Consider the following 22,531-nt stretch of genomic DNA (forward strand, 5'->3'; position numbering starts at 1 on the left):
AAAAATTCAAATTTATCCAAAAATCAATTTTAAAAATTTCAAACTCGAACAATTCGATCCGATGCCTCGTGATCTTATCAAAAACATTTTTCGATCGGATCAAACACTAGAATTTCAAAAATTCAAAATTTTCAAAAAATCAATTTTTAATTTTTTCCGGGCTGCCCGGGACAATCCTGGGCAGCCCGTGCCCTGACCGGGCGCGGGCTGGGCAGCCCGCCGCTGCCCATTGGGCAGCGACGATCGCTGCCCTTGGGCAGCGATCCAATCGCTGCCCTTTTTCTTGCCCATCAGAAAAATAAAATTTTTGATTTTTTAAAAATATGTTTTGTTTCAAAAACCCGAGGCCAAAAATTTTTGTACAATCGATTAATTTAATCGTTTGATCTGAGCAACCTGTCTCTGATACCACTGTTGGAAAACCGTGTTCAGATCAATTGAATCGATACCCGATGCAACGAAAGTTTAAAATTTATTTTTCTTTGATATGAAACAATTTCATATCATGGGTATCAAAACGTTTAACGATTAAATCACACAAGTAAAATAAATAATAATTAATTAAATATTTTACCTCCAATCTCGAAGCGAGATTATGGACACCAACAGAATTTAATCTGCTCTTCTTGTATATCCCGGGAACCGATGGCGTCACGATCAATCACCGAAATAAGGTCCACGAACAGAAAACAGAAACCCTCTGATTGACTGCACTAGAAATCAATCAGAAGTTTTGCGTAGAGAATAAACAGATATGATCTGTTAATTCAGAATTGTAATTTTTCACAAAAATCACAAGTCTGAATTTTCTCCGGGAGGGACAAGGATTTCGAAAAACCCTTAGAATATTTAGAGTGTAATTTCGAAAATTATAAGACACAAAGTGTTTGATTTTCGAACCCAACACCTCTATTTATAGATAATTTTTAGTTATAATTGTATCAGGACTCTAACTTCTTAAAGCCCACAATCCATAACTTAAGCCCAACAAGCCAAGCCCGTTGTTATAGAAATTAATATAAAATTCATCGTGACTCCGATTGATAAACTGATTTCACCAATGTGCACAGAAACCATTTCTGCATCTTTTAGAGTCAAGATAATTTTTCTGAATCCGAATTCAGTGATTTCCAAAAATGCCCATCACTATGTCATTTTAAAAAATTCCACTCCCTTTAGTTGAGAAATCCAATTTCTCTTTCATTAAATTTAACTCTTTAAATTTAACTATCTCTACGGGGTTTTAGTAATCCATTACTTGTGTAACCCTCAATGGTTCAGGAATACAGCTAGCCGTGGGCTCACAACTCCTTGTGACTCGGAACAACAATTTCCGACTTACCCAACGAATCATGGTAAGAGCGTCTAGCAACATCGCCCCCATGATTCCCTAGGTATTACTGATAGTGCCTGCAAGAACCAGTAGATTTTGGTTAGCGTACAGTACGGTCTCTTCAACCATATATCCCGATCGAATCAACAACCATTGGTGCATCGAGAGTCGTTCGAGATTCGATAACTATGCACAACATCTTGGAGATCTATTAGTGACATCGCATGTGTTACTAGGATAACCATTAACCTAAAACACATCATGTACTCTGGCCAGAGATTCGTCACACTAATATCTCCTCAGATCGCATAGGATATCCACACTCGCAAGTATGTGATGAATCCTTGACAACAAAGCATTGACTCCTATATGCGTCGTAACTGTACCCAATCCCGACACCTGATGACCCCCATAGAGTCGGTAAACGAGTCAAAGCACAGTACTAGCATATAAAGTCTCAATGATGTTTCAAGTAATAAGGACTAATGGTGTACAACCAAAAACGCGGACTTTATCCACTCGATAAGTGATAACCACTTGGAAAGTCCGAATAGGGTAGTTCGATCATTCATCATATGAATATCCATTTGCATGCTTCGAACATCTCTATGTTCCCTACCAATGAAACGTGGTACTCTGCATCGCAAATGCTAGTCTCAAACTCGAGCGATCCTTATCCTTATTTTCGGACGGCTCAATCGACTAGGAACTGTTTAGAATATACAGTGACTATAAGATGTGTTTCATGATAGTCATCCCCATGTACTACCATATCTTACATACACTATAGTATATTCAAGGTCTTTATCAAAAACAACAATAGTATATCACAATATAACAATATGAAGAAAGATAAAGTCATTGCCATTAATAAAATGTAAATTATATTAAACAAAGATTGTTTACACAAAGAGTCATAAAAGCCCTTAGCCACAAGTTGGCTATCTGGGCACCCACTTTTTCACCTGCAAGATGATTAGATGCAGCAGAAGTGCGTCGACGATAAACATAACTAGGGTGAAATCTTTGTACTGTTTTTGGAGACTCAAGAAATTGAGGCAAAACAGATACAGAGGGAAACTCTAAAGCCTTTGATGTGCTAAAAAACAGTTGATTTTCAAAAATATTACATTCCTAGAGACACGAGTCCGCCGGGCATGAGGATCATAGCAAAGGAACCCTTTTTGAGTTCCGGCATATCCTAAGAAAGCACACTGGACAGATTGGGCGGCAAGTTTATGTGTCTCATGTGCAGGAAGATGAACAAAGCAAACACATCCAAAACTACGAAGATTAGAATAATCGGGTGAATGCCCGTACAAGCGAAAGTAGGGAGAATCATTATTCAAATTGGGAGATGACAATCTATTGATCAAATAAACAGCCGTAGACAAAGCTTCACACCAAAATCGAGAAGGAACACAAGACTCAATTAGAAGAGTTCGAACAACATCAAGAAGATGACGATTCTTCCGCTCAGCCACACTATTTTGTTGTGGCGTGAAGGGACAAGAACGTTGCGAAATGATCCCATGACTTTGAAGAAATGTTTGAAATTCAGTTGACATGTATTCACCACCTGAATCAGATTGCAAGACTTTGATTTTGGCAGAAAATTGTGTTTCAATGAAAGCAACGAAGACTTTGAACACATAGAAAACCTCACTTTTAGATCGGAGTAAATATATCCATGTAAACCGAGTGAAATCATCGATAAATGTAACAAAATATTTGTAATGTTCATGAGAGATCACTGGTGCAATACCACATACATCAGTGTGTACAATTTCAAAAGGTTTGATGGTGCGAGTTTTATGTAATGTAAAAGGAAGCGTTTTGCTTTTACCAAGTTTGCAAGATGCACAGTCAACAATCTTATTATAAGAACCTAAATTTTTATTCCCAAGTAAACCAGATTGAAGAAAAACACGAATTACATGAGAATTAGGGTGTCCTAAATGCCTATTCCACACCTTCGTATCACATTGAACAGCATTACAAGAAACATAATTTGACACTGCAGATAAAGAAGGAAGTAAAGGAAAGAGTCGTCCCACTTTAGGCCCCGTCGCGATCATCTTCCCGGACACTTGATCCTGCACAAGACAACCAGAGTTTGAAAATTGAACAATACAATGGTTGTCAACTAATTGCCCGACCGATATAAGATTAGTGGACAGCTTAGGAGACATATAAACATTATTCAAAGATTCTGAAATATCACCAACAGCTGTTATAGGTAAAGTGTTACCATCAGCAGTATGAATCTCAAGGTCTCCTTTATATTTTTGAACATTAGTTAGAGGTAAGGCACTGTTGGTCATGTGATTGAAAGCACCAGAATCAAAATACCAAGGTTTAGGAGTGGGCTTTTTGTTACCTGAAATGCCTAAAGCAGTCAAGGCAGAAACTATCATCTGCTGGACCATTTCAGGAGTAAGAGAAGACTGACCAGGACTAGGAGCATTTGAGGAACCAATGGAGGCATTGTAGGCAGTTTCAGATTTCTTTGGAGGTCGAGTGGGACAATCTTTGATGATATGCCCTGGTTTCTTACAATAATTGCAGAATTTCTCGGGACAATGAGTGGCAATATGCCCAAATCCTTTGCAACTATAGCACTGAACATTTGTCATATTTCGGCTTCCTTTAAACTTCCCTTGAGCAGCGTATGCAACTGGTATCGGAGTAGAATTTAGATCTTTCTGCTCCATGACAGCCTGTGTCATGAGCCTTTGTTCTTCCCTGAGAAGCTCTCCAATACAAATATCCAATAAAGGAACTGGATCTCTGTTCATCAAGTTGGATCTGATTGCTTCAAATTCTCCCTTTAACTTCATTAAAAACTGGTCACGTTTGCTAGTCTCATGTACTTTTTGGACAACAATTAGTCCTTCAGGAGGTACATGTGCATACACAATATCAGTGTACTCGGCCCAAATATTCTCAAAGGAAGAATAAAACTCCTGGATTGACATGCTCCCTTGACTGAATTGTCCCAACTCAAGTTCCAAATGAAACCTTCTTGCGGCGTTGCTTTGGTTATAAACCATCTTCAAGTAACCCCACATTTCTTTAGAAGTCTTATAAGGCTTAAGATTGAGAAGTATGGAGGGGTCCACACTCCCAAGGATCCACGACATAATCTGAGCATCCTTCACCTCCCATTTTACGTATTCTTTCTCTTTTTCGCTGTTAGGTGCAGGATTTGTGCCATCAATGTGACCCCATAACTCCTTTCCCTTAACAAAGATTTGGAATTGGAAGGCCCACACCGAATAATTCTTGCCATTAAATCGAACAAGAAAATGTTCTGATTTTTCAAAAGACATGATTCAACAAGAATTCAGAGAGCAAGTACAAGAAAACAAAAAAAAATCTCGGATCTAGGAGTAGACGCACACACGAAATGATCTCAGAGTTTTGGCTTTGATACCATGACAATTTAAACAAGAGATTTCTGGGAAAACTGTGTGCTTTATTGACAAAAGAAATTACAATATATAGACATAAAGAATAATCAAATCCCTTGATCCTAGCATAATCAAATCCCCTATTTTAGAAAGAAATATAACATAATTACAGTAAGAATATATACAACGATATAATAAGGAAATAATATATTGACAGAATATATTGATAGTACGGGTGCAGGGGTACTACCTACATCCCCTTGGATCTCTATTCCCTTCCCACTGAAGCCATAATGACAGAGTAGATCCTCCTCAATCAGGCCCTCAATATCAAAAGTTTGCGCGGACGTTGTTTTGATAAAGTTAGGGAAGTCATGAGTGGGCAGAGCTGGGGGTTCAGGATTGGTGAAATTCATAGCCCAGTTGGACCGAAATTCCCAGGGCTGGTTGGGTTTAACAAAACAATATCTGTTTGTCCAGCCCTTGTGGGAGTTGGGCTTACCCCTCAGAAAGGGGTATTCGGGTCGCATGGAAATATAAAAGCGGCCCGGAGCAGTTTTTTAATTTGCAGGAAATAAATGAAATTTCCTATGTCTAATGGAATTCGAAAGAAACAAAAAAGGACACTTAATGATAGAATTGAACTAAAAGAGTTCGGGGATAATTGACTTGGGCACACACAAAAATATTGACACAGATAGGATACGCAGCTCGGGATGGGAAATCTTAAACCCATCTTGATTTGATCTAGGCTGAAGCTCAAGAAGTTAGGGGGAGGTCTGTGAGCCCGGTCTTTGCGGCTCGGGATTATAAGATCATAAGTATCGGGCATGCACGATCTCTCCCTAATGAGGGGACCTCGATCTGTACTTAGATGGGAGGCCAGTGAAAGAGTGGGTGCCCGGTGAGCCAACTTGTGGCTAAGGGCTTTGATGACTCTTTGTATAAACAATCTTTTGTTTAATATAATTTACACTTTTATTAATGGCAATGACTTTATCTTTCTTCATATTTTTATATTGTGATATAATATTGTTGTTTTGATAAAGACCTTGAATATACTATAGTGTATATAAGATGTGGTAGAACATAGGGATATCTATCATGAAACACATCTTATAGTCACTGTATATTCTAAACTGTTCCTAGTCGATTGAGCCGTCCGATAATAAGGATAAGGATCGCTCGAGTTTGAGACTAGCATTTGCGATGCAGAGTACCACGTTTCATTGGTAGGGAACATAGAGATGTTCGAAGCATGCAAATGGATATTCATATGATGAATGATCGAACTACCCTATTCGGACTTTCCAAGTGGTTATCACTTATCGAGTGGATAAAGTCCGCGGTTTTGGTTGTACACCATTAGTCCTTACTACTTGAAACATCATTGAGACTCTATATGCTAGTTCTGTGCTTTGACTCGTTTACCAACTCTATTGGGGTCATCAGGTGTCGGGATTGGGTACAGTTACAACACATATAGGAGTCGATGCTTTGTTGTCAAGGATTCACCACATACTTGCGAGTGTGGATATCCTATGCGATCTGAGGAGATATTAGTGTGACGAATCTCTGGCCAGAGTACATGATGTGTTTTAAGAAATGGTTTCTTAGTAGCACATGCGATGTCACTATTTGATCTTCAAGATGCATTGCATAGTTATCGAATCTGGAACGACTCTCGATTTACCAATGGTTGTTGATTCGATCGGGATATATGGATGAAGGGACCGTACTGTACGCTAACCAAAATCTATTGGTTCTTGTAGGCACTATCAGTGATACCTAGGGAATCATGAGGCGATGTTGCTAGGCGCTCATACCATGATTCGATGGGCAAGTCGGAAATTGTTGTTTCGAGTCACAAGGAGTTGTGAGCCCACGGCTAGCTGTATCCCTGAACCATTGAGGGTCACACAGAGTAATGGATTTTTAATCCCCGTTGAGATAGTTAAATTTAAAGAGTTAAATTTAATGAACAAAGAAGTGGGACTTCTTATTTAAGAGTAGAGGAGTAAGATTTCCTAAAATGACATAGGGATGGGCATTTTTGGAAATCACTGAATTCGGATTCAGAAAAATTTATCTTGACTTTAAAAGATGCAGAAATGTTTCTGTACACATTGGTGAAATTGGTTTATCAATCTGAGTCACGATGAATTTTATATTAATTTCTGAACATGCGGGCTTTGCTTGTCAGGCTTGAACTTATGACTAATGGACCCTAAGCTGTTAGCAGCCCACATTATAAATAAGTTATTGCAGTACAGAAATTACACAACAGGGTCACAATTTTCGAAAACCTAGTTGTTTTTCTCTCAAAGTGGCCGCCCCCTTCCCTCTCTGCTCGGAAAAAATCCAGCCTGTGAATTTTGAATTACAGTCTGGTTTAACAGATCAAATTCGTTAATTCTCTTCGTAGAAACTTCTGATAGATTTTCTAGTGCAATCTATCAGAGGGATTAAATCTCTGTTCGTGGACCTGAATGAAGAACAGTTCGTCCAACAGTTCCAGAGATATACAACAAGAGCAGAGTAATTTGTTGGTGTCCATAATATCGATTCGAGATTGGAGGTAAAAATTTATAATTGTTATTTAATTTTTACACACACAATTTAATCGTAAAGTTTTGATACCCATTATGAAATCGTTCCATATAAAATTTTTAAACTTCCGCTGCACCGGGTATCAATTCTGATTGATCTGATCGCCGTTCTCCAACAGTGGTATCAGAGCCAGGTTGCTCAGATCAAGCGATTAAATTAATCGATTGTACAAAAAATTTTAAGCCTCGGTTTTTGAAACAAAATAAATTTTTTTAAATTAAAAATTTTTCGGGCAAAAACACGGGCAGCGCACGGCGCTGCCCGGCCCGAGCCCTTTGGGGCGCGGGCAGCCCGGGAGTGTCCCGGGCGGCCCGCGAAAAATTAATTTTTAATTTTTAAAATTAAAATTTTAATATGTTAAAATTCTATTTTTGGTCCGATCGAAAATTGTTTTTGATTGATCCACGAGGCGTCGGATCGAATTGTTCGAGTCCGAAAATTTTAAAATGGATTTTTGGATAAATTTGAATTTTTGGAAAATTATAGATTTTATCCGTTAAATCAGATTTTATGAAATTAATTATTTTTGGTACAATTGATGATAAGATATGATCTTATGGAAATATTGAGTAAAATATGATTTTATGTATAAAATTGAATTTTATATGTAAAATATGATTTTATTTGATAAAAAGATAAAATATGATTTTGTATGTAAAATAAGATTTTATATATGGAATATGATTTTATCCTTTTAATTTAAATTGTCATTGCATGCTATCCAATAAATTAATTTTGAATTAAATATTATTGGATAAGGATGATCGATTGCCATGACCAATTTTGTAGGTGTATGTTAGGAATTTACATTTGTTTTTATTGTTGTTGGATTTATTAATGGGCCTGGTTTATGGCCCAATATGAATTGTCATATGTAATAAAAGTGGGCCTGGTTTATGGCCCGTTCCCACCCCTTAAAAATGTATCCCCTACTTGTCATTGTTATTTATTGTAAATACATTAGATTTAGTGGGAGATGAAGATTTGAAGACGGAGGTGGGCCCAGCAGACAATAAAGACAGAAAAAATGTAAATTGGAAGCTCAATGTATTAGGATTGCATTGCATACTGCATATTACCTAGGATTGGACTAAGACTCGTGATTGGCAACCACGGGTCGATTAGAAATGGAATCGATCATCCTATATAATATATGATATTATTGTTGTATGCATGTTTTAGACAAAATTGTGTGAATCCGGCAAGCATACAAAAATTTAAAATGATGAGACAAATTTTCAAAATTAAAATCCCTCATTTTAAATATGATTTAAAATTGATATCAAGATAAATAAAGGAAATTTAAAATTGTTTAAATGTTCCTACCTTCCATCAACGATCAATGTATGAGATGCTACCCGCGGATACGGTCCGGCTCATATTATTGGGGGGGGCCGTTCGTCGGAAAGCTGTACATTGGATCGACACATGTTGTAAGTTGGGTGGAACTCCCATGAGATCGGCTCATATTATTGGGGGATCCACATGGCGACCTTCCATCACAACTTAATATTGATGGGTCATTTTGACATGTCACAATAAACGGCGTCATATTATTGGGCCCTTATTGGACATGAGGTAAAAACGTGGAGGTTGCTTTGGAAGCAATTGGGCTATACCTTTTAAAAATTATGGTTGGCTGATATTATTCGGGACTATAGTTTGTCAATTGGACTCCATGTTCCCACTAAGGAAAACAGTTTTCCGTTTTCACTAGAGGGTAGTGAAATCGTTAAAATAGTGGGAGTGAGATTCATAAAATAAATTTTGCCATATTTTATGTCTTAGTAAATTAATTAAACAATCATCGATAATTGTCTGTTTCATCTCAGTATATCATTATGATGAATCTTCGTAATCCACATGTTTCAATTCTCCAACAAAACAAACTTACTGGCGCAAACAATACAGAATGATTCCATAAGTTAAGATTGTCCTAAGTTCGAAAAAGATTTTCTAAGTGTTAGAAAAGGCTTCTCCGAAAACAGCCCCGGCTGATGTAACTGCCGAAAGGTTGGCCGAACTAGAGAAATGGTTGGACCATGATCTCAAGGCCAAATGTTACATGAAAAATTGGACAAGTCTAAACAAGTTTGCCATCACTGCAAGAAACCCGGTCATTGGAAATGTAACTGCAAGGAATACCTCGAGCAGTTGCGAACTGCAAAGGGTATGTTTTACATTGAAATAAATGTTTTTCTTAATACTACTTCTTGGGTATTGGATACCAGATGTAGATCTCATATTTGCAATGAGTTGCAAATGATGACAAGAAGTAATAGACTAAGGATGGGTGAGACCCAGTCAAGGCTCGGGAATGGTTCCAGAGATAAATCCAAAGCTATAGGAGACATTTATTTAATTTTGCAGAACAATTTTAAGTTATTTTTGAGAGATATTTTATATGTTCCGGATTTGGTCAAAAACATTATATCTATTTCTATGCTTGATAGAGATGGTTTTTCTTGCAATTTTGTAAATGGGATTTGCAATATTTACAAGAATGAATGTATGATTGGAAATGGACAACTTGAAAACGATCTATATAACTTAAAATTAAAAGACGTTCCAATAAATTATGTTGATAAACCGGTAACAACAAACAAAAGGAAAATCGATAGTCAAAACCCGGAAAACCTTTGGCATGCTAGGCTACGTCATATTTCCTCAAGGAGGATGAACAAGCTAGTGGGAGATGGCATGTTTGATATGTCTGATATTAACTCTCTACCTACTTGTGAGTCCTGCCTAAAAGGAAAAATGACTAAATCTCCTTTTAAGGGGAAACCTGAGCGTAGTCAAAATCTGTTGGATTTGATCCATACAGATGTTTGTGGTCCATTTAGAATTGGTACTCAATATGGCCACACCTACTTCATTACCTTTACTGATGATTATTCTAGGTATGGGTATTTATATTTAATGAAATATAAGTCTGAAGCATTTGAAAAGTTCAAAGAATTCAAGGCTGAAGTAGAAAACAAGCTAGGTAAAAGTATTAAAGCACTTAGATCGGATCGAGGTGGAGAATACTTAAGTACCGAGTTTTTGGACTATCTGAAAGAGAATGGGATTCTCTCTCAGTGGACTCCTCCTATGACACCACAGCTAAATGGTGTATCGGAGCGTCGTAATCGAACTTTGTTGGACATGGTTCGATCCATGATGAGCTTCACTGATCTTCCACCTTCGTTTTGGGGCTACGCGCTTGAAACGACGGTGTTGTTGTTGAACAACGTCCACACCAAAGCAGTGGACAAAACACCATACGAGTTATGGAATGGCAAAGCTCCTAAGTATTCGTACTTGAGGATTTGGGGATGTCCTGCTTACGTGAAGCAGACAGTGGGAGATAAGTTGGATAGTCGATCCACCTTATGTTATTTTGTAGGGTATCCGAAGAATTCAATTGGATATTATTTCTATCATCCTGCTGAAACAAAGGTGTTGGTTTCAAGGAATGCCACCTTCTTGGAGAAGGAGTTCTTATTGGATAAGAAAGGCGAGATGATGGAACTCGAAGAAATTCGAGAAGAACCCGAAATACAAAATAATGATCCTACACCTCAGGAACCATTGATGCACACGCCTATACCTAGAAGATCCGAGAGGACTTCTAGACCTTCCATTCGATATGGTCTTCTTCTTGAAGGGGATCAAGAGGAACCCGACGTTGGATGTGATCCAAGAAACTTCAAGGAAGCAATTTTTGATGCGGATTCAAATTTATGGCTTGAAGCTATGCAGTCGGAAATAGATTCGATGCATACAAACCAAGTTTGGTCTTTAGTAGATCCTCCCGATGGAATTGTTCCAATAGGGTGTAAATGGATCTACAAGAGAAAGCTTGGGCCTGATGGTAAGGTATTGACCTACAAGGCACGATTGGTGGCGAAAGGTTATACTCAAAGACAAGGAGTTGACTATGATGAAACCTTTTCACCAGTTGCAATGTTCAAGTCCATAAGAATCCTTATTGCCATAGCTGCTTGGTATGACTATGAGATATGGCAAATGGATGTGAAGACTGCATTTCTTAATGAAAACATTAAGGAAGAGATCTATATGACGCAGCCTGAGGGATACACATCCATGGGAAGCGAGCATAAGGTATGCAAGCTTCAGAGATCAATCTATGGTCTAAAACAAGTATCAAGAAGTTGGAATCAGAAATTTGATGAAACAATAAAGGATTTTGGTTTCATCAAGAACCCGGAGGAACCATGCGTGTACAAGAAAGTAGTTAAGGATGTTGTGACATTCTTAGTACTTTATGTTGATGACATCCTACTCATTGGGAATGATGTAGGGATGTTGCAGTCAACAAAGATATGGTTATCAGGTAGATTCTCGATGAAGGATTTGGGTGAGGCATCCTATATTCTAGGGATACAGATCTATAGAGATAGAAATAAGAGAATGATAGGACTCACTCAAGCAACCTACATCGACACCATATTGAAACGGTTTTCAATGGATAGGTCCAAGAGAGGACATCTACCCATGTGTCATGGAGTTTCTCTATCCAGGTCTATGTGTCCCAAGACTGATGAAGAGATAGAGAAAATGACACATGTACCATATGCTTCAGCCATAGGTAGTATCATGTATGAGATGATATCTACCAGACCGGATGTAGCATTTGCTCTGAGTGTCAAGAGCAGATATCAAGCTAATCCCGGTCAAATGCATTGGAAAGCCGTGAAGGACATTCTTAAGTACTTACGAAGGACTAAGAATATGTTCATGGTATATGGAGGAAGAGAACTAAAATTGGAAGGCTATATCGACTCTAGCTTCCAAAGTGACGTGGATGACTCGAAGTCAACCTCTGGATTTGTGTTCATGCTCAATGGCAGTGCTGTCTCTTGGAAGAGTTCCAAACAGGACACCACAGCGGATTCCACCACTGAGGCAGAATACATTGCAGCATCAGCTGCTGTTAAAGAGTTCGTTTGGATGAGGAATTTCGTCCAAGAGTTGGGCGTTATTCCGGAAGTTGTTGGTCTAGTCCCGGTGTACTGTGACAAACACGGGTGCCGTTGCTCAGGCAAAGGAACCAAGGTCTCATCAAAGATCCAAACACGTACTGAGGAAATACCACATCATTCGGGAGATTGTGGAAAGAGGAGACATCACTGTCGAAAGAGTGGCCTCTGCAGACAATATCGCTGATCCACTTACTAAGCCCTTGCCAGGACCATTATTTGACAAACATCACGAAGCAATGGGTCTACGTAGTATGACTAGTTGGCTTTAGGGCAAGTGGGAGATTGAAAGAGTGGGTGCCCGGTGAGCCAACTTGTGGCTAAGGGCTTTGATGACTCTTTGTATAAACAATCTTTTGTTTAATATAATTTACACTTTTATTAATGGCAATGACTTTATCTTTCTTCATATTGTTATATTGTGATATAATATTGTTGTTTTGATAAAGACCTTGAATATACTATAGTGTATATAAGATGTGGTAGAACATAGGGATGTCTATCATGAAACACATCTTATAGTCACTGTATATTCTAAACTGTTCCTAGTCGATTGAGCCGTCCGATAATAAGGATAAGGATCGCTCGAGTTTGAGACTAGCATTTGCGATGCAGAGTACCACGTTTCATTGGTAGGGAACATAGAGATGTTCGAAGCATGCAAAATGGATATTCATATGATGAATGATCGAACTAACCTATTCGGACTTTCCAAGTGGTTATCACTTATCGAGTGGATAAAGTCCGCGGTTTTGGTTGTACACCATTAGTCCTTACTACTTGAAACATCATTGAGACTCTATATGCTAGTTCTGTGCTTTGACTCGTTTACCGACTCTATTTGGGTCATCAGGTGTCGGGATTGGGTACAGTTACAACACATATAGGAGTCGATGCTTTGTTGTCAAGGATTCACCACATACTTGCGAGTGTGGATATCCTATGCGATCTGAGGAGATATTAGTGTGACGAATCTCTGGCCAGAGTACATGATGTGTTTTAAGAAATGGTTTCTTAGTAGCACATGCGATGTCACTATTTGATCTTTAAGATGTATTGCATAGTTATCGAATCTCGAACGACTCTCGATTTACCAATGGTTGTTGATTCGATCGGGATATATGGATGAAGGGACCGTACTGTACGCTAACCAAAATCTATTGGTTCTTGTAGGCACTATCAGTGATACCTAGGGAATCATGGGGCGATGTTGCTAGGCGCTCATACCATGATTCGATGGGCAAGTCGGAAATTGTTGTTCCGAGTCACAAGGAGTTGTGAGCCCACGGCTAGCTGTATCCCTGAACCATTGAGGGTCACACAGAGTAATGGATTTTTAATCCCCGTTGAGATAGTTAAATTTAAAGAGTTAAATTTAATGAACAAAGAAGTGGGACTTCTTATTTAAGAGTAGATGAGTAAGATTTCCTAAAATGACATAGGGATGGACATTTTTGGAAATCACTGAATTCGGATTCAGAAAAATTTATCTTGACTTTAAAAGATGCAGAAATGGTTTTTGTACACATTGGTGAAATTGGTTTATCAATCTGAGTCACGATGAATTTTATATTAATTTCTGAACATGCGGGCTTTGCTTGTCAGGCTTGAACTTATGACTAATGGGCCCTAAGCTGTTAGCAGCCCACATTATAAATAAGTTATTGCAGTACAAAAATTACACAACAGGGTCACAATTTTCGAAAACCTAGTTGTTTTTCTCTCAAAGTGGCCGCCCCCTTCCCTCTCTACTCGGGAAAAATCCAGCCTGTGAATTTTGAATTACAGTCTGGTTTAACGGATCAAATTCGTTAATTCTCTTCGTAGAAACTTCTGATAGATTTTCTAGTGCAATCTATCAGAGGGATTAAATCTCTGTTCGTGGACCTGATTGAAGAACAGTTCGTCCATCAGTTCCAGGGATATACAACAAGAGCAGAGTAATCTGTTGGTGTCCATAATCTCGATTCGAGATTGGAGGTAAAAATTTATAATTGTTATTTAATTTTTACACACACAATTTAATCGTAAAGTTTTGATACCCATTATGGAATCGTTCCATATAAAATTTTTAAACTTTCGCTGCACCGGGTATCAATTCTGATTGATCTGATCGCCGTTCTCCAACAGCCAGTACCTCAAACCATTGTTTTCCCTTGGCAGATAATCGGGCCTCATCCGACCTAAGTCTGTGCAGTCGCTTTAATTTTTCCTCTCGAGTCTCCGATAAATCCAGCTCTGAGCTTGGATTATTGGAATCGGAGGGCTCGGGGTTGTTAGAGGGAGAATTGGGTGCTTCAACAAATGCTACTATTTCCCTAACAGAAGTTTCATCTGGGGAAGACATATTACCAACCTAGTGTAAGGACGGTAGGACTTACAGGTAAACGAGCTGTAGCTCGGGATCGGCACAAACAAGATGGAAGCAGCAGTCCGGGTCGGGCGAGCTCTTGAAATTTTGACAGCGTAACAGTACAAGAGTGAAAAGTAAAAATAAAAAATTTTTACTGACCTATTTATAGAGGAGGTGAGATTATCTAGACCGTCGATTGACATCTCGATCTACGGTTCGGGACGGGACAAGTCAGGGCCACTTAGGCTTCGGGAGATGAACCGTCCTAAGGCATCTGAGCCGTCCGTTAAAAGCACATCACGCGGGTCCTGATCTGGACCGTTCAAAGAAACACATCCCATGGATTCAATTCTGGGCTGTATGAATGAAGCACGGGTAGTTCGGGCTCCGGTCTATTGGTCTAAACTCATTCTTCTTTTAGACCAGTTCGGGAGGTACTATTGATACCCCGTGAAATTATTTTAACCCAATTCCGTTCATTAGGGGTTTATGAGGGTCGGCCCAATTATTGAATTATTATTATTAGGAAAGGTCCAGCCCAGTTTTCTACTTGTTAGGTCTTGTCTTGACCTGGGCTGGTGTTCATGGGCCTACCCGAGCTGGGGCCCAATGGGCTGGACATGCTTTTCTAAAGTCTGGGATTTATATGCATTAAGGATAAGTTTGACCATCTCCAGATATTAACAAGGTAGGGATAAACTTGATGGTGGTCCAATGAGGGAAGAGTCATACTCCAGGACATGTTATAATTCGACTAGGAAACTTACTCTATTTTTTTCTATAAATACAGGTACTGTTATGGTTGTGTTAATTCATTATTCATTACTCATCACTCATTATTCATCACACATTCATCTCTCGGTTTTTGCATTAATCATACCCTCCGCCTTCAAGACACTGACTTAGGCATCGGAGGGGTCACGCCGAAAACACATTCGGCGCCCCCCTGACCTAGTTGTTGCTTCTGCAGAGCTTGGTGGTACCCGACCCGACCTGCTTGATAGAGTATTTGGAGGATCCATTTTACCAGACCGAACCCGAGGTAAAATTCCGACATTATCATAATACATTTCAATCAAGTTATTTTAGTTGTACTATATTTTCTCAAAGACTTATTATTATTTAATATATGCATAGTTTAATTTATTAATGATATTTATGTAGATTTTTAATTATTTTTGTGCAAATTTCTAGTAATTATATAATACATATTACATCACGTAATTGGATTAATATTTGAACCAAGCTACAATTCAAAATATATTAAATTAATTGGGCCAAATATTACTAAATATATTACGACAAAGGTATTCATCAGGCCTGGGGCTTGGGTGGGCTTAAAGCCCCCTTCTTATTTCAAATACTATTTATCCAAGCAGATGAAATAATTTGAGATCCATCTATCTCGTCCAAGCACATCCTTTTGACTCCTTCCTTGCACATCTTCTTTCGTCGTCTCAACCAAAATGGCGCATTCAGTTCGTGAATCGAGTTGATGAGAATGCCGAGATCTATAGCATTCAATTTGCAGGTAATTGGGTGAGAGCTACAGTCACTTCAGATCAAGAAGAAGTTGATAAATGGATTGCACTCCATGTTCCCTATGGATCTCATGTTTCTGCTGCCGTGAAAAGGAACCTAGGCACTGCTAGTTCCTGCTCCCTTCTGCAACTTGGTTGCACAATATAGTGTGCCTAGTGTTCCAAATCAAACGTGCTCGAGTCATTCCTGCTTCGGTGCTGAATCTATTCGACCAGCATTCACTTGTTGCTCGTCTCGGATTTGTCCTATCAATTTCATCTCTCATTTGCTGCACCAACTGTTGACATTGGTGAATTGGCGGTATCACCCATTTGCGGCCGGTTGGACACTCGAGAAATTGTGTTCCAGAGTCATGGGTTATCCATATTCGGCCGCCAAGTCCGCGCTCAAAGGACTGGGCCAAAGGAGGTTGAGCGAAAGTCAGATTCTATACGCAGCCATTGATGCGATCCTCACTTTTCGACTCCATGAGACTCTTACTCAGAATGCCTCTCCCTCTCCCTAGGGAGGTACGAAACTTGTTTACAGTGATATGTTTTAGTGATGATTAGTATTTTGATTTCCTGATTTGGTTTCTGCACAGCAATTAGATCAACCTTGATCGGTTACTCTAGAATAGATGTATGATTACAGAAATTGTTTACAGAAACTATTTTATTTAGATTTGGTAATAAACGTAACTAGGCATGCTTTCTTGCATTTATTTGTTTGCCTTGATCTGTTACTCTAGATATAATTAGATTTGCACGTTAGCATTACTTCTTATGTTTTGTAAAAATGATTGAAGTTGGAGGCAATTGTTTTTGAGGCGCTTCACTTGCCTTGTGATTTTACTGAAAGGATATGTTTTCACGATGATTGGGTGCAACAAACTTTTGTGCAGGGGGATCCTTGATATGAGTACCTCTTTCCTTTTGGTTTATGTTTGCTTATTTTGTTGGATAAGTGGCTGTGTTTTGAGCAGAGCTTTAAGATTGCTCTAAGAATGGTCCTCATGACTGAGTTAATGATTGATATTTAGTGTTTGCCCATTTACCATCATAATGAAAATGGATTAGTCCTAATATGAGTATTACTTATTACAATTTCCTAGAGAGGCATCCATGGTTTGCATCACTATTATTTATGGGAACTGTATGTGGTTCTGAAGATCATTCACTACTGGGTTTTGTTTTGATACTGGGACGCTGCTTCTTGGTTTTTGGTTTTGAAATACATCTTGATTATATCTTTGGAACTGGAAATGGTTTGTGCGTGGAAGTGGGAAATTGTTAATGTGTGTGCTTCATAAATGCTTTTGATATTCCGTGACGCACACACTAGCTCCCTCACTTCTTATTTTGGTGTATGGAATTTGGACTGGAAAATTCTTTATTGCGACTGCAATAATAAGTATGTATGCAAGGGAAAAAATGAAATACTCACTTTCCCATCTTCTGAATTCCTCGAACAAGTTTTTTTTCCTTTTGTGAGTTATGAGTATTTCGCTTCACTCATCAAAATGTGGTTTAGCAGGAAAATAACGAAGGCGTTATATCTTAGTTCTTTGAATAGGACAGGGTCGGCTCATTTTAACATGTTGGGGAGCAGGGTTTTAGTACCATGGGTAATTGTTAATCTTCTAATTGTGACTTGAACGCCTGAGGACTGAGGATTGAGATTGTATGCCAGAGGTTCTTAGAACAGATACCCTCTTTCATTAACAACTCCATATTTCGAGAAACATTTTATATGGCTGTCTACGAGAGAACCTTGTTAGACGATGGCTCTTTAAATCAGATTCGACAAAATCAATGTATATGCATATGTGGGCATGATCCTCTCCGCTTTTTATCCCTCAATATCCAGTTTGTTTTTCATTCCTTCTTCCCGGATCCGTCCCCAGCACTCTGGATGAACCAATATCTCGCTTTTGTGTCTGTCCTGATTGTAATTTTAAATGATTTGATGTTGGGGCCTTCTTTTATCCTCTTCTACAATTGTTCCGTGGACTTCAAGGTCTTAAGTGTGATGTCATGTGTGTGACCAATGTTGTAAATGGCGGGAGGCGGTGGCGTCAGTGACCGCCTACCGCCTCGGTCGCCTAAATGGTGCCCAGGCGGTTGAATTTTGTGTCTGTCTACTTATCTTGCAATTAGCTTCGTTGGTCTTTCTTCTCAATTGCAGCATGCTTCTCAAAGATGCCTTGGTCTGACTTCTTTTTTGCTCGATATTCTCTCCTTGCCTCATTCTAGTCTTTATGCAGCTGATACACTTGTCATAGCTCAACGTTAGCATTGCTTCTTATTCATGGTAAATTGATGCAATTGTGCAAATATTCGAACATAATTTGTTTTGTTTTATCTCGATGCAGGGTTGCAGGTCTTCTGAAAATATGATATATTGGACCGACAACACTAGGCGGTGCTGCTGTTAATAATACGGTATAGGAAATCATATCTTCCGATTATGAAAGAACCTTTTTTGAAAACTGGGAAACAGTAGTTATATGAAAGAGAAAGTTGTTGAACCAGGTTGAGTGAGTAGAGAACAACTACGAATGTTACTATCTGCTGCATCTTTCATTCGTATATGGTGAAATTTATCTCTTAATTTCCGGGATGAGTTAACTGGAAAACAAATATCAAATAGAAGTTCAACCACCACCCATTCAAAAATGACTATTGATGAGGCATCAATTCGTGAAAGTTCATGTAATGCCTTGTGTCCAACTTGAAAAAATTTGGTTCATGTTTGATCTGAAAAAGGTTTTAAAATCATGCAAGTCTTTACTGTATGGTTGTTTTCTAGGTGTTTTTGAATGTCGTAAACGGCATGATACATGATATACGACGCAAGAACTGAAAGTTCTAGCTGACTCATGCACCACCTGAATCATTAATATGTCAACTTTTAGCCATAAATATATTTGTGATTGGAATATAAATTTGATTACATCCACGAGTTAGAAATTGCAATCAGTTTGAAAAAGGCAATTCTTCTCACTCGGTTAATGAACTACTGGAATAAATGTATTTGCAGGATGCACTATTATTCTGCAGAAGCCTTGATTGAAGATGAGCTTTGATAGTGTGAATGCTCATATAAACAAAATCGTAACATTACAAGCTCGAATCCAACCATTTTATTATGGTTTGGCTATTCAATTAGACATTCGTAAAAACAAACCGATTATGAATTCCTCATCCGATCCTAAATTAAGATCTCCTAAGCTCATGCACAAAAAAAAAACAATATAGGAAAATGAAAAACAATGCTTAGATTTTAAGATGTAAATACAAAATCTAAAGAAATCCTAATAAACATGAAATTGCAAGATACCTAAGAAAAAAAATACTGAATTGATATGAAAAAATAAAATTTTGAAATTTGCAAATTTTTTTTGTGAGTGGTGAGTTGTTTTTCTTTCTTCTGCCAAGTCTTTATTTTGATCACCACCCACGATTCCTCTTGTTTGCATGTTGTTAGACTAATTAAAATTTATTGAGAAAATGATGTCGGTCAATCTATCTTAATGGGCTTGGACCATTTTAATAAGGTCCAAAACAAATATATCGGCAGAAGCCCAAATTGGATCATGGATGACTCAACATTTGAGTCGATCATAATGAATTTCATTGTTCTCCTAGTTGTTATTATTATGAATCATTGAAATTAACTCATATGAACTTTGTTTTTGATTATTTGATCCTATAGTTATGACAAGTACAATATGTTGGAAATTCAATTGATTTGTTATGTATCAATATAATAATGAACTGCAAAATTGAAAATAAATAATTATATATTAAAATAAAAATAATGATTTTAATTATTTATTAAAAATAAAACAATGATTTCATTTTTTATATTTACCAAACAATCGGATAAGAACTAATTATTTTTTAAATAATAACCTACTTTCGAACATTATTGTGATCATGTTAAATTTTTTAAAACAAAAACAAAAACAAAAGAAAAATAGAAAAATAATGTACCTGATTAAGCTATTTATTAGTCATATTCAATTTGATAACAAAAAAAAAAAAAAAAAAAAAAACCGAAACCAAGTTGTCAAATTGGCTCATTCGTTTCCTCTTACGCACAAATATATATATATATATATATATATATATATATATATATATATATATATATATATATATATATATATATATATATATATTTGTTAAAATAAGTCTCCCCTTAAAAATTATTTTTTTCCACATATCTATACTATATAAATAATAATTCAACCTCTTAGACTAACCGATTTTGGTGTGTCAAATCACACCAAAAATTCTTTCCACTTTACCTCCAAAATTTAACGCACATCTCTTTTATTTTAGATATTAAATGACTAAATAATTCTCACTTTTCTCTAACATCCTTATCTTCTTTTATCTTTATCTTTTTTTTTTTCAAATTTTATCATTTATCAATTTATGTTAAATTATTTACACAATTTTTTACAATTTCTCTCTATTTATATCAAATTATCGATCATGTGAAAATCATATGTCACGATCGCTGATATATATTATATTGCACATAAAGCTTGTGTCGTGGTTATTAATACAAATAACAAATGTGAATGGAAAGAAACCTTTTTTTAGCCCATTTTATTTTATAAGTTGAGTTGAATTATTTTAGTCATTAATCACCGACCTACTAATAAATTAACACAAACTTAAATTTAAAAATTTTAAAAAAATTGAAATAGTATCGTCTCGAAAGGAATTAAATTATGTGATAATTTGTAGGTATTGTCTCTGGTGTTAGAAAAACTTACAGTGTGTTTGGATGCATAAAAAATAGAATTTGGAATTGGAATTGGAATTAAATTTTAAATAAATGGAATTGGAATTGAATTTTAAATAAATGGAATTGGAAAATTGGAATTTAAATAAATAGAATTGGAATCCTATTTTGGTGTTTGGCAAAATGTTAAAATATATTTTGGAATTTGATAGTATAAATTTTATATAAATGATATTTTGTAAAAAAAAATTGAAGAAAACTTAAAATTTATAACTAAATTATATATTTTTATTATTTTATAAACTCAATTCCGATTAAATCTCGTGAAATCCGACCAATTTTATAATGATTTGAGTTAGTTAAATGAAATCATATGAAATCCCATCAAATATCAATCATGTTTTGAAATCCCGTTTAAACACTAAAATGATATTTTTAACTCCAAATCATACCAAATCCCATATAAATCCGTGATTTCAAACACACTGTTAGGATAACATGTAGCGGAATTACAAAAACGTGAATAAAGAATATAAAGAAATATTCAAAGATAATTATGCAAAGTGCCAAATACTTGTGCGTTGCATTAATGGCCAAATAATCACTACACAAATATTCAATTTACAAAAAGTAAAATTGATTTTCTTCGAGAAACTATTTTTTTCAACAAGATGAGAAAATAGATAACATGCATCCTAAAAAATAATATAGATAACATGCATCCTAAAAAATAATAGTAAACCAATAAAACCAATAGAGTGTCAATCTCGTATGCCGAAACTTGAAACAACAAGGAACCACTAGAACACTGTGCAATATTCAAATATTTGCAATACACCAGGGCAACACGATAAAACCAGAAAATATCGATCGAGAATTATTTCAGAAAATGATCTTCGACGGTCTTCAACCTTAGAGCTCTTGATTTTCTTTGGTAGCCATATGTTCTCTCTGTTTGCACCTTTCCTTATCTCGTATATATAGTCTTTAAACCTTAGGAAAGTTTTCTTAATTAAACTACTTCAAATATGAAAATAAGGGTTTACTAGGTATCAAATATATTTAAATAAAAATCAGATATACATATTATTAATTAAGGGAGAGACATGAATAGTAGGTGAATTGTATTGAGATTTTTTTTAATATACCATAATTCCCAGTGGCGGAGTTACATGGTCCCGAAAGGGTGTGACCCGCCCCCCTGAAATTATAAAATTTTTTAGTACTATATACATAAGATATCTTTTAAATATAAATTTAATTGTGCGACCACCTCTATGATTTTTTTTTAAAAAAAATTAGTACTATATATATAATATATTTTAGAATGTCGATTTAATTTATATTGATTAGGATGATCTTTTTGATGAATAAGATAGAATAAATTTATTTTATACTGTAGTAGATTTGAGAATATGTTTTGTATTGGCTCATATTTGTTTTCGAAAAAAAAAATGTCTTTAATGCTTGAATGTGACATTGAAATTTGATTCAGTTTACTCAATTTTATCTACCTGATTTTTTTAATGAATTTAATGCATCTTGAATACCA

General features: G+C 36.7%; 1 protein-coding gene and 1 long non-coding RNA gene across 2 annotated transcripts; one reads left to right on the forward strand and one right to left on the reverse strand.

Annotated features, from left to right (window-relative positions):
• Positions 1-3,375: 3,375 nt before the first annotated feature.
• Positions 3,376-4,691, reverse strand: LOC140867742 (uncharacterized). The gene is made up of 2 exons (XM_073272787.1): positions 3,714-4,691; positions 3,376-3,429 (listed from the first exon to the last, which is right to left on the reverse strand). The coding sequence occupies exons 1-2, from the start codon at positions 4,663-4,665 to the stop codon at positions 3,392-3,394; spliced, it is 990 nt and encodes a 329-aa protein (XP_073128888.1). The 5' UTR covers positions 4,666-4,691; the 3' UTR covers positions 3,376-3,391.
• Positions 4,692-16,115: 11,424 nt separating this feature from the next.
• On the forward strand, positions 16,116-18,902 carry LOC140867345 (uncharacterized). The gene is made up of 2 exons (XR_012145121.1): positions 16,116-16,748; positions 18,593-18,902. It is a non-coding gene; the product is annotated as an uncharacterized lncRNA (long non-coding RNA).
• Positions 18,903-22,531: the final 3,629 nt, after the last annotated feature.

The sequence above is a fragment of the Henckelia pumila genome, chromosome 4 (assembly GCF_033568475.1).
Source record: "Henckelia pumila isolate YLH828 chromosome 4, ASM3356847v2, whole genome shotgun sequence".
Lineage (NCBI taxonomy): Eukaryota > Viridiplantae > Streptophyta > Magnoliopsida > Lamiales > Gesneriaceae > Henckelia > Henckelia pumila.

Excerpts from the sequence above, each read along its gene's own strand:
- LOC140867742 (XM_073272787.1), bottom strand. The coding sequence starts at position 4,665 with ATGTCTTTTGAAAAATCAGAACATTTTCTTGTTCGATTTAATGGCAAG. Across the intron at positions 3,430-3,713 it reads GACTGCTTTAGGCATTTCAG|GATCAAGTGTCCGGGAAGAT; the intron begins GTAACAAAAAGC and ends TGTCTTGTGCAG.